General features: G+C 27.9%; 2 protein-coding genes across 6 annotated transcripts; one reads left to right on the plus strand and one right to left on the minus strand.

The window, feature by feature from the left end:
• Window positions 1–717: 717 nt before the first annotated feature.
• On the plus strand, window positions 718–4,106 carry LOC124948932 (ionotropic receptor 93a-like). Of its 2 annotated transcripts, XM_047493278.1 has the most exons (9): window positions 721–989; window positions 1,208–1,275; window positions 1,435–1,611; window positions 1,717–1,943; window positions 2,369–2,478; window positions 2,661–2,854; window positions 2,977–3,082; window positions 3,177–3,366; window positions 3,516–4,104. In XM_047493278.1, exons 1-9 carry the CDS (start codon window positions 872–874, stop codon window positions 4,051–4,053), a joined length of 1,728 nt encoding a protein of 575 aa, XP_047349234.1. In that variant the 5' UTR covers window positions 721–871; the 3' UTR covers window positions 4,054–4,104. The 2 variants fall into 2 exon arrangements, with proteins under 2 accessions (XP_047349235.1, XP_047349234.1); XM_047493279.1 differs by lacking the exon at window positions 1,717–1,943 and having other exon boundaries at window positions 718–989; window positions 1,435–1,487; window positions 3,516–4,106.
• A 375-nt stretch (window positions 4,107–4,481) lies between these two features.
• LOC124948931 (DENN domain-containing protein Crag) lies at window positions 4,482–17,098 on the minus strand. Of its 4 annotated transcripts, none has more exons than XM_047493275.1 (20): window positions 16,846–17,095; window positions 15,729–15,896; window positions 15,285–15,648; window positions 14,611–15,210; window positions 13,834–14,420; window positions 13,521–13,761; window positions 13,148–13,418; window positions 12,939–13,030; window positions 12,572–12,822; window positions 12,328–12,498; window positions 12,130–12,258; window positions 11,797–12,046; window positions 11,548–11,698; window positions 11,177–11,380; window positions 10,764–10,982; window positions 9,945–10,192; window positions 9,511–9,769; window positions 9,033–9,437; window positions 7,706–7,878; window positions 4,482–7,547 (listed from the first exon to the last, which is right to left on the minus strand). In XM_047493275.1, exons 3-20 carry the CDS (start codon window positions 15,610–15,612, stop codon window positions 7,411–7,413), a joined length of 4,716 nt encoding a protein of 1,571 aa, XP_047349231.1. In that variant the 5' UTR covers window positions 15,613–15,648; window positions 15,729–15,896; window positions 16,846–17,095; the 3' UTR covers window positions 4,482–7,410. The 4 variants fall into 4 exon arrangements, 3 of the variants coding, with proteins under 3 accessions (XP_047349231.1, XP_047349233.1, XP_047349232.1); XR_007100908.1 differs by lacking the exon at window positions 4,482–7,547 and adding an exon at window positions 7,954–8,137 and having other exon boundaries at window positions 7,740–7,878; window positions 16,846–17,098; XM_047493277.1 differs by lacking the exons at window positions 4,482–7,547; window positions 7,706–7,878 and adding exons at window positions 8,000–8,137; window positions 8,235–8,277 and having other exon boundaries at window positions 16,846–17,098.
• Window positions 17,099–18,278: the final 1,180 nt, after the last annotated feature.

An 18,278-nucleotide genomic window follows, 5' to 3' on the forward strand; every position in this document is an offset into this window, starting at 1 on the left:
TGTTTATCAAACGTATTATATAAATATTTCCTCATTCACGAAGTAGCAATATTTTTCACATAAACTTCGACCGATTAAAAGTTATCATTCATTGCGTATGCGCCATAACGTTGCTCTAAAAATGCGATATCTGTAGGCCAATTATTAAACTATTGCTAAATGGATTTAATCCAATATGTATGCACGTTCATTTTATAATCGATTATAATATTAAAAAAACAATATCTTTTGTATTTTTATATAACGAAATATAAAAAGTATATTTTAAATTACTTACAAATTATAACTTTATTGTATTATTAAAACAAATAGCTTTCAGGTAAGTAACTTTGAAGATCCAATGATTTCATTGATGTATTCAAATTGAATAATCGCGGTAAAAACCTTTTATTAAGAAACAAATGAAATATATAATGTTTGTTCATGAAAAAACAATCTATTATTCAGATGTAATAATAGTTTGTTCCTTTTTCTATTTATATTCCTTTAAAAAATCGATTGTTATTGGATAAATCTTATATTTAAAAAAATTAATTGTGATCTGAAAAAATATATAAATAAATGATATTAAATTATGTATTATTTTTATTATTCAAGTCAATTCTCGTTAAAATAAATGTTGATGTTATCGGCTATCGTAGAAATGTCCTTGAAAAGGCTTGATCGACAGATAATAAGGATCATCATTTATAATACGTTTGCGTGACGTAGGACAAATACTCACACTCATAAGCAAGGTGTTACTATGTCCTATGTTTAGTTCTAACGTATGAAAAGTCGTAAGGATCGATTCTTTCGAGTGCTTGGTAACATCATATTACGTTATTTCTAAACAAAAATCTATTTCGAGCATTAAGCTTGAACAGAACACATGCGGTACAATGTAGTTTCATCAAGTGTTAAAATGATTAATTTTCATTGTTTTTTATTTATCATAATTATCCTGAATTCTTTTCACATCGGACGATCTTCGGAAACAACTAAGCAAGGTATCTTTCTCTAAAATAAAATTAATAAATATATGTATTTATATACATATGTATATATATTAACTCTAAATAATATTTTTATAACGTTAAAATATTTTTACTTCTAATTCTATTACCCACGAATTAAATAATATAATTTTTCATTCATTTTTTTCATCCGAGCCATTAACAATTAAGAGAAATAAATAAATAAAAAAAAAATATTAATTCGCTTTTAGACGAGCTGAATTCTGAGAATAACAAAAAGATGGCAATTCCTTCGGTTTTAAAAGTTTCTTCATGGGACGTAAGTTTTCATCAACAGGATATTTTCATTTGATAAAATAATATATTATAATATATTAAAATCTATAGAATACTTTGACAAATGCATTCAACGATCGTTTGTTTACGTTTAATTTTATATAAAAAAATAATACAATCGTAATACTAATTACGTATCTAGGATATGCCGTTTTCCGGAATAATTCAAAAAAATGGTGAATGGAAAGGAATAGGGTATGCATTTTATATTCTCGATCTATTGAGTGATAAATTAAATTTCACGTACACTGTTGTACCACCGAAGCAACAAATACTCGGAAACAAGAATAAAGGAATTGTGAACATGTTGTACGAAAAGGTACAAATTCTTTTTTTTTTCTTTTTTTGTCATCGTAAAAAACAAATAAACACAAATAAAAAATAATAATTATTCTCAATTACGAAATTATTTTTCTTTTATCAGAAAGTAGACATGATCGCGGCATTCGTCCCCATATTAGAAGACCTAAACAAATATTGTTTATTCAGTACAACATTGGACGAACTCGAATTAACAGCTGTAATGAAAAGACCTGAAGAATCTGCAACTGGTTCTGGTCTTCTAGCACCATTTGACAATACCGTTTGGTTTTGCGTTCTTACAGCCGTTGTAATCGTAGGACCGACGATTTATTTGTTTTCTTTAATTAGGTTCGCAGAGAAATACAAAATTCCAGTTTTATTAACATTCTATTATTTCGTTAGAAGCAATAATTAGCATGTATATATTTGTTGAATTTTTTGATGGATTTTCTATTTGTACTAAAACATTATCGATATTATTAGGTGGACCGGAAAGTAATGTCGCTTTCTTAAATTAAATTCAAACGAATAAATTAATAACAAGTTTTTATTTTTAATCACAATCAAATATCGACATGCGCAGAAACGACATTACTTTCCGGTCCCTATATTATCTATATACGTTAATATATACGTCTATATATGTTAACTAAAACATACGGTCTCGAAGTATATATATATATATATATATATATATATATATATATATGTATATATATATATATACGAAAGAATGGCTTATTAAAAAATAAATGAGAATACTTTCGACGTAGGTTGAAACTTTGGAAAGGTACGGAAGGAGAAAATTATAATTTATCATCTTGCATGTGGTTCGTCTACAGTGCATTACTCAAACAAGGATCAACGATCGTCGCTCAAACAGGTATATTGCGTGTATGTACATATCATTAATATAATTCATATGGAAAGATGTTTAGCTTTGTATAATTTGTTTACAATTTGTATGTATATATATATATATATATACACATATTACATATATATACACACACTATATAAAGTTTAATATATCAGTAATATTATTACATGAAATTATTACTTCAGATTCAACAAGGATGCTCTTCGCTACCTGGTGGATTTTTATATTAATTCTAACTTCATTTTATACCGCTAATCTGACAGCATTCCTTACGAAGCCACAATTTACATTACCAATTAACAATATAAAAGATATAGTGAGCAAAGGATACAAATGGGTCACTTTTAAAGGACGTGTGATAGATTATCTTTTATCTCAGGTTGAACGTTCCTTAATGATATTAATATTAATTTTTTAATTGTACCATTTTTATACTAAAGTACTATTTATAATAGTTGTACATTTTTTTTTTTTTACATCGATTCGATTTATTACTTTCAGCCTTATGAAAATGAAATAACATTGTTAAACCAAACCAAATTTCAAGGAGAATATATTATGGTGTACAAAGAACCAACAAGTATCATTTTTGATACCGTCGACAATAGTTCGTAAATTTCTAATTAATTATAGAAAAAGATTAATAATGAATATTACTATTAATTAAATATTTTCTCACTGTAAATGAATCATCTATATAGAAAAGCTTTATCTCGGAGAACGTCACTATTTTCGAAAATTATTATTCGAGGATTATATCAATAAAACTCGTCAAGGCTTAGAGCACAACAAACGTTGTACTTATGTTATCATGCCAGGAAGTATTCTTTCCAAAAATCGGGCGTTCGCTTTTCCTTTGGAATCGACTATAGTGGATGCCATAAATAAAGTGTAAGATCTATTCATATATCTTACACTTCATATTAAAATTCTAAAACCTTTTGTAATATTTAAGAGGATTAATTATAAACTAAATATACTTCGCACGAATATAATAATATCAAAGAAAATGTTTATAGAAATCTATTATGTTCTTACAGGTTATCTTCCCTGATAGAATCTGGTTTAATAAAATATGTAAAAGAAAGGGATCTTCCATTGGCTAATATTTGTCCTGTGGATCTTCAATCGATGGAAAGGCAACTGGGAAATACTGATTTATTATTGACTTACAAAGTTATTATAGCCGGATATATTATTGCAATGATCGTTTTCATAATAGAACTTATCGTCAAATATATTAATTCTTGTACGAAGAATAAGAAAAACGCGAAGCAATTATCAAAAGTTCCAAAACAAACTATAAAGTACAAAGAAAATTCAAAACAATCTTCTTGGAGATCACGATTACCTTTGTACGCTACTACTAATAATAATCATTGGCGGGATAATAACGTTAGTGTAATTAAGAGAAGCCCACCACCATTGTATCAATATAATGCAGGGAATACATCTTTTATGGGTAAACGACATAACATTAACGGACGTAATTATTACGTAGTCATAGATAGAAGCGGTGGACAGAGACTGATACCTATAAGGACGCCATCAGCTTTTTTGTTTCAATATACTGCATAATATATATATATATATTATACATATATATATATATATATATATATATATATATATATATATATATATATATATATACATGTACATAATATATATATAATTTTATAATTTTCAAAAGTTAATTACGAATGAAATTGGCTTACAATAATTTCTATTTTCTCTTTCTTTTTTTTCTTTTTCTTTCTTTTTTCTTTCTTTTTTCTTTTTTTTCCTTTTTTTTGCTTTTTTTTTTTTTTTTTTTTTTTTTTTTTTTTTTTTTTCTTTTTTTAATATCGCCTAATGTTATACAAAAGGTATACGAAGGAATGACGTCGATATAACTCTCTTTTACGCGTTACAATATACATATATAATTAAAAGGCACATGTGTTATTTCGTAATTTCGGCTTTCGAAACTATTAATGTATATGTGTCTATATGTGTGTTGTCTCTACTTATGGAACATATTATTTGTTATTAAATAAACATGATTTGTCGCATATAACACTGTTTTAAACATTAATTTCTATTTTGTGTCTATGTGTGTATGTGTGTGATACATTTACATGTATATATATGTATATATTGCAAATTGTATATATTTATTTGATTCTCTTCTCTTTTAAAGGATTGAAAAATGAGAGATGATTTCTATATATTGCAAAGAAAATAGTTTAGGAACTCCGCTATTATGCATACTAATGTAACAATAATACTACTTGTATAATAATCGCTAGAAATGCTGTGTTTACTGTATATAATATTATTCGCTTCGTTCTCTTGTAATACACATCAAAAGAGTGTAGAATTAATGAATTTCTCACTTTAATCGGAGATCGTTCTTCAAATGGTCTAAGACATTTACAATATAATAAATATTGATAATAACAAACGAGCTCGTAATAAAACTTAACATTTTATTTTATTTTTATCTTTTTATACGAGTTTATTTGCAATTTTCTCATCCTGTACACGGTTATATCCTTTTTGAGTATTAATTATTGCTTCTTGCGCGCATGCTGCTCAGATAAAAGACTGTATCAAAGGTTCTTTACCAAATTCATATACATATATATATATATATATATATATATATATATATATATATATATTTTTTTTTTATATATATTTTTTTTACAAACAATCTCTATATTTTTGCATTATTAAATAATTAATGCATTTTAGTACCTTTATTTCTTTGTACATACATTAAGGAAAATGAAAGGTCATAGTGCACACTCGTCCTGTTAAGTTTAAAGGCGGTATATTATCGAAAATAGTTACATACTTTTTTTTTGTATATGGCTTTATCAACATGTAGCTGATAATAATTCGTATAGATACAGGATGGACCGTTTTTATAGAAGAAGAGGAATTATTTGTAGAAATAATATGAGAAATTAAAATGATATCAGTATCAGTTTACAATAAAAATTAAAAAAAGAGAGAAAATTGTTAATAACTATATACTTTCACGTCTCTGAATACACTATGCTTTTTTCGTGATTAATTTTCCACGGAAAAATTACGATCTAATTTTTATTATTTGTTCGTATATACACAGTATTCTGTTAAATAATTTTAATTGTTTAATTCAAAACAAACCAGTCCTGTATTGCACAATATTGCCAAAGAAATCCATCATCAATACGCATACCTATGGTGCATATACAAGTCTGTACACGTGCACATTCTTATGTGCATGTTCTTATTTTGTACAACACATGCAAATTTTACATAATGAATGATATCATGTCGCAAGATCAATCGGTATACATGCGCTTTTATATACAAGTACTTATATGCACATGCAATTGGCAAGCATTCCATTTTATTATAAAATCGGACTGCGCAATAACTTTATATTCTGCGCGCGATATAGCGCAATTAATAAAAAATACTAAATATTACTGTCGAATAAATTTAATTTGTATCAATCATCAATTGTATTTACAATTAAGACACGCGATTTCTATGCCTCAGTTACTAAACGGATGATATTATTTTTTGTAAAATATGTCAGAGATCGACTTTTATGGATCTACTATATGTCATTTATTTATGTGTTTATAGAAGTATGTATGTTTATACGTTAGAGCGCGCGTGCAATAATACATTTATTTATTTCTTTATATTTTGTTTGTTCGTTCAGTATTCAAGGTAAATGTACATGGCATAAAAAATTGAAAGCACAAAAAAAAAAAGAAATAGGCAGGAGAAGGAATTCTATAAGATATTTATAATATTCATTGTTGCGAATTTTTTTTCTTTTTTTCTTTTTTTTTTTTTCTTACCACAAAAAAACACAAAACGCATCGATGCATACGTGCTTTGATAAACATACATGTCATAAGGACAACCTTCATTCATTCACCACGTGACAAATCTTCCTCCTGCTATTTTACACAAAGTAATCTAAAATTCTAGCTCGTTTATTAGTCGCTCCGTTTGATCTTTCAGAATTTTAAACAGAGCTTATAGATTCAATATCCCCTCAGGTTAAATAACACCATCGTTCAAAATTCATATATAATTGCAAACTACATATTTAGATCATACACTAGAAATTCACACATTGCTAGTTAATGCTATGCCTTCAGGAAGGTGTACGATAGATAAAAACAATACTTACATTGCATGTTTGGTCGTACATATATATGTTTGTTTTATCTAAGAGTACAGGAAAATATATTATCAAGTCCTATTAGTTGAATATTATTAAATTTCACAATCATCGATCTTCTTTTCGATGTAAAAGAAAACAATGACTAGTAACTTTGTAGACTTCCCTGTAAAATCGCACTTTGAATAATGAAACACAATTGTATATTTATGTAAAAAACGGACTAAAAAAGAATGTCCGTTAAAATATCTGGAAAAATCAGCTGTTATCTACGTATTATTACGAAATTTATAAATTCTTTGGCATTTAACATTTTCCCGTATTATACTCTTAGATTTAACGATCCATATATATATCTCGATTTTAATTCAAGGCGATAGAAATAACTTCGTGTGAAAACGAAAATGGTATGAGACATTGGACGTATATCATTTTTAAGAAATTCTATGCGTAATTGAATGCGTATGTTGCGCTAATCTGATCACGTTTACTTTTTACCCCCATGCAATAACGGGGAAATAATAAGAAATCGTTGTAATAAAATAAACAATCACTTTCGTTAAACTGGCGTAACAACGTTTGATACATTATGATGATTTTTGTCACAATTGTCGACTAGCACGATATTAACAATTTTCGCGTGCATTGTGCATTCAATCTTATATGTTTGATCTAAAGTCTAATCCAAATACACTTTCTCCCAATATTTTTCACGAGTATCTTGATGAACATAATACCCATTGCAATCGATTATTTTTTCAAACGATTAATTGTTTAAAATAATGTCTACAACATAGCGACATTAGGGACGGAGGGGCATCTTGTTTATGAAGTAGGTGTTCTTCGTTTTCTGTTAATCGTTCTAAAGCGGAACCGTATTGTTTATCAAAAACTCCTAAAAAAATACAATTCATGGATTAAATGATTATATCAATGTAAAAAAGAAAAAAGAAAAATAATCGTATAGATCTAATATAAAAATAAAAATAATTGAAATATAACATATTCTACATATATGCCGTTCAGCCTAATTTTATCTTTAATAAATTCTACCTTGATGAATATTTCCTCCACCGACTGCAATAAATGCCAAAAACAAAATATCTCTATAAATAGAAAATGGAGCTTCCTCTTCAGATTGATTTTTACTTCTTTCTAAGGCCACTATTTTTATAGGTTCTGTCAAGTCATTGCAACGTACGTATGATATTATCGTTTGCATTAATCTGAAAGTGTCAAGTTAATTAAAACTATAAATCATCTTTCTCGATATTCCATTTTACAACATTGAATAATATTACCTTAAACTACGAGTTACGATTTATTAGAGAGAAAATTTCAATTTTGCGAACATAAGAAAAATATTCTAGCATAATTTATATTCCTTCAAATAAACTGACGCCAAAGAGTTAGTATAGAATCCCAGTTTGGATACATGGACGTCTGCAGGTGTTGAATGCATAAACCAAGCAGATACAGCCTCTCCTGGAATCGCAAAAGTTCTAATCTTTTATTAAATGTTTTTATATGTAACACACTGTACTGTGCAAATAATTTAGATTTATGACAATATAACTTTTACTTTAACTGATTTTCAAGGTACATTCCTACAGACGCCCATGCTGCTACAATAACAAGAAATGATGTGCACAAGTTCACGTGCCTATCTGATAATTAAGTTTACATAATGTGGTATGGATTATATACCAAGAGCATAAATTATGTTTTTCTAAGCAGTACAAATATTAATTTCATGCATAATTATTTTTCCGTATTTAAGTAGAGTTATTCTAACATACAAAACATCTTGACAGATATCTACAAAGTGATAAATATCATAATATCAAATAAAATATACAAAAAACATTTGATCTGTATGTCGTGTGTCACACTTGGAACAATACAACTTAATGCTCTTGTATAAAAATAGTCACGTTTTCATTAAAACTTTGGTATGCTTCTTATATACAACCTGGTGAAAGTTAAAGAGCTTGTTAATACACATTAAATTGTTTACTCAGTATTATTGTATATTGTATACATGATTAATTTTTTATATATAATTCTATAAATCCCTAAAAATATCTAATCCCTAAAAAATTGTTAAATAATATCTAAATATCACTTAATTGCTGTAATAACATCAATATTCTTCATTTTATACATAATTATTTATCTAAAAAGAAATGCTATAAATCAATACTTTTTAATAACATAAAAAGAAATCATATTTATCTCAGAAAATGTGTAACTCATATTTCTACTATAAAATTGTACACATGTAATATAACGAAAGCTGCCAACTCAGTACGTTTACATTCAATATATAATTTATAGAAGCCATGCTAATATCATATACAAAAACTATAATGATCCTTACGTTCGATCTTCTGTAGTATTTAGTTTCCACTGCAGATACATTGGCAATCGACCCATATGAATTCTCTCATTATCCCACATTGTTCTTATACTCACAGAATTAGAGTTGCTTTGTAATTGTTTATTTGCATCATTATGCAACCAAAGATCAGAGAGATGACTTGTTAAATTAATTCTTTCAAAATACCATATTAGATTCCAATATACTATTGGATGTTCTTCAATGAATATATGTCTAGTTAAACATGTATCACCTTCCTGGCTCAATACACTTTCTAATTCTTTTCTCAAAACCAATGGATTTAGATACGGTATTGTAATTGGCTCCAACTGCTCCCTCGGTTTATCCGAAAGTTCAACTAAAGCTCCCATTAAAGGATCGCTGCTTTTTTCATTTGTTTTACATCTTAATAAACAGAAATACACATATAGTTAACGTGTTATAATAACAATGTTATAATAATTTGAATTTTTTATACCTATAATCTAATATAGTAACCGTAAGAAGTGGAACTGTGGCTTTGTCACAATACTGACAAATTGTGTTTAAATTAGAATCTTCTGGTTGCCACCCTGCCATTATCTCTTCATCATAAAGTATTGCCGCGCAATTGTGGCATCTACTAGCACTTGAAAGTACAAATTCAATAGCAGCACGTTCTTCTAACTCTCTAGAACCTTTGGGATATAAACTTTCTCCAAGTTCATATAACAAATATACATCCAAAGTTCCATCACCTATTTAAACGAAATATCACATACATTGCAAGAATAGAAATAACAGGTATTACATCTCCTTAGTCAGTCACAATGTTTATATCAATGCAATACATGAGCGCATCTATTATTGTATGTATACATATCCCTTATTTCTTCTGACTAAGAAGATGTCAGCATCGATTATATAACGCACCAGACAATCTGGCAGATACTTCATTTCGATCTTGTAAGGATCCATCGATACAAGAATCCAATGATTCGTGTGACACTCCACATCCTAATTTTTGATCGCGTTCCTTGAGTTTAACGGGAGTACTTGTTGCAGATATAGCTTCTTTTATTTCATCAAATTTTTTGGCAACGCTTGTTGCAGCTGATTTCAAACTGTTTAAGCCACCCAATATTATTTCATTGGATTTTTTTCCAGCCAATCCTGATGGACTAAAAAAATATATAGAATTATTGATAATAAAAAAGATGTGAAAATATTATTGAACATACTGTCTGGATGTATAGTCTTTTCCTATTAATGTGATAGTGCATAAGTAAATAAAAATTATACTTAAGCAATTTCTGTCTTTAAAAGTAACATTAATATCACATACCTGATATAACTGGATAGACTAAGAGATTCGATGAGCTGATTTGATAATATTAATTCTTTATTTTTAGTAAATGCTAACCCGCTGGCTAAGTATCGTTTACATTAATTAATGATACAAAAACTCGAAACACACATGCAAAATAATGATAAAAGAAAATCAAATTGACTTTAGAATGGAAAGACTAAATGGGAAAGCTATTTTATCTGAGAAATTAAATATATATACAAAAATTTTTATTGATATAAGATAGTACAAGCATTCTCTTATTTACTTTGTTTCCTTTTTTATCACACGAATTTATAATTAAAAATAATTATTGAATGTATATATATGAAACTTTTTTTGTAAATCAATGTTCAATGTATATTAGAAAATACTTGTACCTTTAATATAATTTTCTGCCTTACCCAAAACTAAGTTTTAAACTGGATCCTAGGCTAGATAAACTAGATGTCACACTGTCCTTTTGAGACCAAAGACTGCTTATTTCCAGTCTCTCTTTTTCTCTCTCCTCACCTGGTGGTGCTACTGAATGAGGCATCGTTTCGCTCCTTTGTAAATTACCACTTACTGTTGTACTACTTTCATCTATTGCTTGATGAAATGTTGCACTCCGTGGTAAATTACTGAAAATAATTTGCAAGTCTCACAAATAAAAAAGAAAAATGCGATAAGCACTAATATGTAAATAAAGCAATGAATAAATTATCGTAAACTATAATTATATTTTATATTTATAAAGAAACTTTTCTTTTTTATAGCGAAGATACAGTGATCATGCCATATTATTTATAACTAAATTTTGTGAAATTTTTTATACCTTCTAAATAAAAGTGGTCCACCTGGTCTTTCTTCAACAGTATTATTTAAAACTGTTAAAGTACTAGTTGAGCAATTGGAGTCATTTTCCTCAGAAGGTGACACAACTGGCGTTTCATCATTAATTAGAGCTCCCAATGGATCATTTTCAGTAACTGGTGTTCGTACTGGACTCTTCAAGGGCGATTCGGTACTGCGTACTATTCTATACCAGCACCGTAACATAGTATCATCAATGCAAGCTTTTTAGAAGTATAATATGCAGATAGCAGTTATTTTTATACATGCATATTTCGTGCATAACATAAACGGTACATAATCATCCTGTTGGATACATCCAAAACTAATGATAATTATTATTCTGTATAATACCTTGGATTACTAAAAGAGCGATTTAATTTCTCTGATTGCACCATATTCAGCAACGCTTGATCTTTTACTATACTGTTTTGTCTAAGAAGTTTTGCTTTCAATTCATACGATCCATATCCTGGTAAATCAGGCACAGAACTACCTTTTGTTGCTATAAAACAATTTAATATTGATTAAAATTATATATATATATATATATATATATATATATATATACTTATATACTTATATAAGTAATAAATGACTCACAGTCACTATGAGCAGCTTCTGTATCTTGAGAGTGACTACTATCAAGACTAGATCTGGAAAGAGCATGTTCCATTTCCTCAGTTATTCCATCAGTATTTAAAAAATCAACATTGGAATTAAGTCTTCTTCTGGCACCTTTTCTGCCAGCCTTTTTAAACAAAGCTGCACCAACGATAACATTTCGTAGTTTATTCCACATTAACTGACTTGAATTTGTCATATCAGAAGGCCATGTTGCTTCAAGGACAGCCTGCAAAAAATCAATATTAATATATTATATATAATATATATTATTATACTTATCAAATACTTCAAATTAAAAAGATCACAAACTTTGTTGTAAAATCCGTATGTTAGCGCATTTGGCTGAACACCACTACGTTTCATATGAAATAATAACTTAACAGCTAATAATGGTTGTCCATATAATCCACAAAGTTGCATCATAGCTCTATAACAAACCTATAAACAATTGTAATATTTATTTATCCTTAACATATCATTTAATTCATACAAGTATAAAATATATACTTCTTCCATAGGATCAAGGTGTAATTTTTGCATTCGAACTAATAATTCATATGCTTGATGCAAAATTGCGGCTGGTTGACCGGAAACCTGTAACATCGCTGGTAAATGTAAAAACCAGAGACTGTAACATGTTCCAAGTAAACATCTAGCCCATCTATCAGGCATTGCTGCCTATAATTGAAATAAAAATTATAAAGTAATATTCAAACAATTTGTAACAAATACTTTATATATAATTGTTTACCTGTTTGCGCGCCATTTTCTGAGCTACTTTTATTTCATGCTTAGTTCTACGTGCCATAGGACTTCCAGGTACAATTCCAAAAGCATTTAAGGCTGGATTCCTTAAATTAAAATTTTTTTCAGGCCTCATTAATTCAGGATTTAATTTAAACGTTTTATATATAAAAGGTCCTTGATTTGGTCCTGCTTCAGGAGGAGGTATGAATACAGTACGTTCGCTATGTTGAGATTCATCCAATTCCAAAAGTGTGACTAAAATTTTGATAAATAAAATATAATTTTTGTTATCTCATATATATGATAATTATTAAATTAATATCTATTAATACAAGAATATAAAAAATATAAAGTAACACAAATTTTTCTACCATTCTCTTCTTCCACACGTTCAGTACACTCATCAAAAAAAGCTAGGCCAGCCATATCCATATCAGATACAAAACTTCTTTCTTCTATGAATCTAAGAGTAACCATTGAGAAATTAATTCCAAAAACAGAGATATAAAAATATAAACATATGTCTAATTTATATAACATATATCTAGAGAACAGTACATTGATTTCACATATTATTTACCTTATGAACATTTGAGTTCTAACAAGCATACTATAAAATTTTGCATGTGCCTTATCACGACTTCTTAAAAATTCTTGTATATTAAATAAACTTGTTGGATCTGTTGATCCTACAGTAGGAGCCTTTGTAATTGGTAACAGGAAAGATCGATAGCCTTTTAAAATAGTAGCAGTGAATTTTAAAAAAGCATCTTGTATTTCAAGTTCCAAAGCTTGTTCTTTTTGTTTTTGTTGAAATTCTTTATCTACACTGAAATCATCATGTTCTTGATCTGAAATGTCAAATATATATGCACATTATTCATATATAAATTATTTATATCATGTAAACGTACATTATTCATATACAAATTATTTATATCATGCATAATTACCTTTTTGAGAAGAATATATCTTTCCAAGAGAGATTAATTTTGAATAAAGATGTTCTAAACAATTTCTAAGTTGTCTAGCTGCCTTTTTAGGAAGTAATTTTACATTCAAATATTTTTTGTCATCACAGATTGCTATATTATTTGTATCAAGATTTACACAATTAACATCAGAAGGTGGATCGTATAGATCAAAAAACCTGGAGTCAACACCAATTAAGAATGGTAATGGTGCATGCAAGACCTGAAATTTACACATTAAATTTAATAATATGTAGCAGATTATCTTTGAAGTTAAATTTAAAATCGAATATACCTCGGCTAAACCTAATGGACATAGTGGTATGTACGGGCATTGCCATTTAAATGGAAATAAAATCATTGCAATAGCTTCACTCACTGAAGTTAGCACATCAGGCCGTAATGAATGAACCAATATCTTTTGCTCTGTTAAGATTAGGAGCAATATCAATAAGCAATTATCAGGACCCAAATTGATTAATAATTGCCTAAAACTGGCACCAGATCTAGGCCAAACTAAATCTTCTGGCTGAGTCAGGATTAGCATATCTTTACTACTAAGTTGCACAAGAATTCTTGATCTTTGGGGACTTGGGAAAGGTATATCACACAAAAAATAAGAAATATACTTTTCTATTGAAACATTTTGAGGTTTTCCATTGACCATACTATGCAGAAAGACTAGAAATTTTTCAAATGTATCAAAAAATGGCCAATGTGATAATATACATATTGACTTGCTGATATTTAATGACTGACTGCTAGGATCTGTAAATTGTAATTTTGCCCATTGGGATATATTAAGCTTCTTAAGTATTCCATATTTTCTGAACATTTTTGCTTTTGGTTGATGAAACTCCTCCGTTAATTCAATACTATCAGCTGAAATGCACATTAAAAAGTTACATATAAAATAACCAAAAATGTTCGTCTAAGAAAAAAAAAAAAAAAATAAAATGCACTTTTTTATATATTAGTTGTTAAGAGCATATATGATACTACCTTTATTTCATGCGACCATGCTTAATTAATATGAAAACCTAAAAAGTTGATAAACAAACAAATCACATACCATTATTTTTTGTATTCTCTTCAATGTCTTTCATATCCAAATTTCCTTTACAGCTTAGAGCATCTGGTGGCAATGTAAACTCTTCATAAAATGTTATTGCTGAGCCATATATCTTTTGTGCAGCATCTGCGACTGTTAAGACAAATGTTGAAAATAATGACTTAGGTTTGCAAGCCATTTTTGGCCAACATTCTATAGTTGCACCCATAGGTAAACAAAACATGGCAACAGAATTTGGAAAAACGAAACTGTTATAATCAGTTGTAGGATATTTATAAAGTATTGTTGGCTTGAACGATATGAGGTTAGCACGATTCATGGATTTCTTGTAGCATAAAAATACATCACTGCCCAACATTCCCTTATTTAAATTCTTATTAATGACACAAAATGCATGTGGAGGATTTTCCCCTTTGTTTGTCAAAATAACACATATATCGGTAACAACAAGAGAATTGCAAGGCATCTTTTGACTGGCCCGTCTATATGTTACAAAAATTTTTGAAGTAGAATTGTTTACATTCGCTATGTGTCCTTTGGGAGTTTCTAGTACCATTTGTGCATCCTGCATTATACGCTCTTTCCCTTCATATATTACACCTTTAAAAATACATTATACTCAATATAATTTTAATAATCTTTTTATCATTAATAATTTTAAATTAAAAAATTACCAATATCAACTAATGGTGGTTTGTCCCGACCTCTCTTATAGCATAAATAACATTCATTTGTTCGTAAACTGCCATGATTTAAATCTGCTGGAAAGCCTGATACGGTATATTCTAACAATGTATAGCCTTCAGGACAATGTTCACCCAAAGCTGGAAAAATTACAGCAAGATCTGTGATAGGTGGTTGCATATGTATATCTTTCAAATGTGTTCCCTCTTGACACCAATCTTCTAATTCTTCATTAACTTCATTTTCTCCTATAAGGTCATCATTATGACCAGGTAAACCAGCAACAACAAAATAATCCGCTACTCTCCTTTCATCCATTGCGAACTTTTTTCGATAATTAATCTTTTATATTATCTAAAAGATAGCATATATATTATTTTTATCAATATATTTTAAATATTAAAAATTATCAATAATCAAAATTGCTAATATACATTTATACAATTTTTGAAGAAGATCAATCATTGATCTTGTATCTGTTTAATTTTAGTCATTCCAATGTCTTTTTAAATAACAAAATCATTTTTATTAAATGCTTCTTATTGATCTTATTACTTTTATCTCGAAGAATATATTTGTCATTAAAACGATTGGAGTACTATCTGTAACAATGTAACAATTAAAACCAAGTATCAATAATATAAATTACATTATTTAAAATCACATTTTTATGACAGAAATGGCACTTAATTTAAATTAGTTCTTATCTAAAAACTTACTTCTTAACCATTAAAATTGTAGCAGATCACTAAATTTTAAAATATTATATTTATAATATCTACGTTTCAATAAATCTTTTTTTACTAATACAACCACACTACTAAACGCACTATCAATTTTGTACAGGTTATCGACTTTTTTAATCACAATTCACTCATGATTATACATAAAAAGCACATATTTTTTTTAAAAACAAAAAGTAAAAAAAAATCCTCGATTAAATTGCATTACGTTTTAATCAATAAACTTACGAAAACTATAAACGTAGAAAATTACGGTACCACTTTTACTACTTCACAAATCGTAATAAGTTTATCGAAAATATAAATGTAAATTGCAAATAAAAACTAATGTATCTCCGTATTTGTTTACATTCCTAGTAAAAAAGACTTCAATTCGAAATATCCTTTGAAAATAAAAGTCAGGTTAGACGTTACATGCAACAGTTCCACAAGAATATCGTCGAGCAAACACTGTTGCTATCAAACAAGTTACACACGTATCGAGAAGTACACCTTAAAGTTTTTTTCTTTTTGAACGATAAAATACACTGATAAAATTCACAGAATCACGAAATATAAGTAAATTTTAAAAATAAAGAAGTTCTTGTCTCTCGAATGGCTATACATTCTGATCGGCAAAATGGCTGTGTATGTTGATCTAAATTGACAGTACTACGACGGATGGAATATTTTTTGTTACTCTTGCAAGATTTCTTAGAGATAAAAAGATGATATGTATTTGTAACGTTTGACGTCTTCGATACGTAATTAAAACATTTGAGATTGCATATACTGTAGTTATTGTTTTTTAAATTAATTTCAAACTTACTGCGGTAAAAGATCCGGATAATATCGAGTTGAAAAGTTAAAATATCGAAACTTTGTTAATACACGTTAATTGTTATTCTTAAATTCATCCTTTTGCATATCTCATTAAATAGTTTATTTGGCATCATTTTATTTCGCATCATCAATGAAATCATCTGTATTTAGAGAGTATATTAGTAGAGTAATTCACATGAAGTATTCGATTTGTACGAATGTGATTATACAGTTTTTATCCAATAAAATTACTCCTTAATCTGAAGTAACTATCGTTAACAGGAAAGTTTTGAGGGTCGCACTAGAATTAACTAGAATCGAAAGTTCAAAGATTATCCTAAAACAATAGGAATATAATATTTATAATTTTTTTTTTATATGGTGAATTAATTTAAAACATTGAATATTATATTTCTTTTATATTTAATAAGATATTCAATTTGAAATAATCTTTCCTAGTGTTTAAATTGATACGATTGATTTTATACTACAAGTCAATAATAATAATAATATGAGTCTGCCAAAATAAAACTATTAATTGATTGGTAATATTTTGCGCGGTAAATTTAAAATGACAATTTGTAGGAATGATAAAAATTTGAATTTTATTATAAAATAATATAAAATATAAATCATTTTTTACTATTGATGATTAAATACTTCTATTATCAGCAAAAATTGATCAATATAAACGTATTTTATTACTTTTACATATAAAATGAAGTATCAAGATACTTATATGCATAGTTTATACACTATATTATATAGATAAATATTAACATCGAATATTTTTGAAATTTAGTGTAATAAGTTTACAGACGTAATTGAACAATTTATGGCTTTGTGATGGAGTTACCGATTTTTTAAACATTAATTGCACTTCGTAGAATCCAAATCGTGAAAGATCAAGGCTTTTCACTACCTATTGCTCGTTGCGTATACGACTTCAGCGACAAATATGAACAAAATATGAACTACAAACGCAATTCGGAAACATTGTCTCAATATACACCTATTATATCGATGTATAAGATTATATAGGTTATTACCCTCTCATGTCTAACCTAAAAGAGCTAATTGTGATAGAAATTTTTGTACGTAGTAAAATACATTTTATAAAAGAAAAAAAATCATATGCCAGATTATACTTCTCTTAAGATAGATTAATTGATAAGTGTTTGTATAATGTGTAACAATCGACTGCAAATAATCGATTGTTGGCAATCGAATACAATCGATATCATCAATCAATTGGTCTGTAAACAATCGATTAATCGAAAAATTGATTAATTTTTACGAAACAAAATTTTTTCCTTATCAATTTCATAATTGTATAATCGAACATTCAACAATCGATTGTAACAATCGATTTTCCCAAATTAAAAAAAAATCATATATTTAAAGGAGTTAGAACTGAAAAAATAAGAGTGATAAAAAAAT

This window comes from Vespa velutina, chromosome 4 (genome assembly GCF_912470025.1).
Source record: "Vespa velutina chromosome 4, iVesVel2.1, whole genome shotgun sequence".
NCBI lineage: Eukaryota > Metazoa > Arthropoda > Insecta > Hymenoptera > Vespidae > Vespa > Vespa velutina.

Coding starts and splice junctions, on each gene's coding strand:
- LOC124948932 (XM_047493278.1), top strand. CDS start 872: ATGCGGTACAATGTAGTTTCATCAAGTGTTAAAATGATTAATTTTCAT. Junction 1,612..1,716: donor TGAACATGTTGTACGAAAAG/GTACAAATTCTT, acceptor TTCTTTTATCAG/AAAGTAGACATGATCGCGGC. Junction 2,479..2,660: donor AACGATCGTCGCTCAAACAG/GTATATTGCGTG, acceptor TTATTACTTCAG/ATTCAACAAGGATGCTCTTC.
- LOC124948931 (XM_047493275.1), bottom strand. CDS start 15,612: ATGGATGAAAGGAGAGTAGCGGATTATTTTGTTGTTGCTGGTTTACCT. Junction 13,419..13,520: donor GATATATTCTTCTCAAAAAG/GTAATTATGCAT, acceptor TTGACATTTCAG/ATCAAGAACATGATGATTTC. Junction 10,983..11,176: donor GGACCACTTTTATTTAGAAG/GTATAAAAAATT, acceptor AATTATTTTCAG/TAATTTACCACGGAGTGCAA.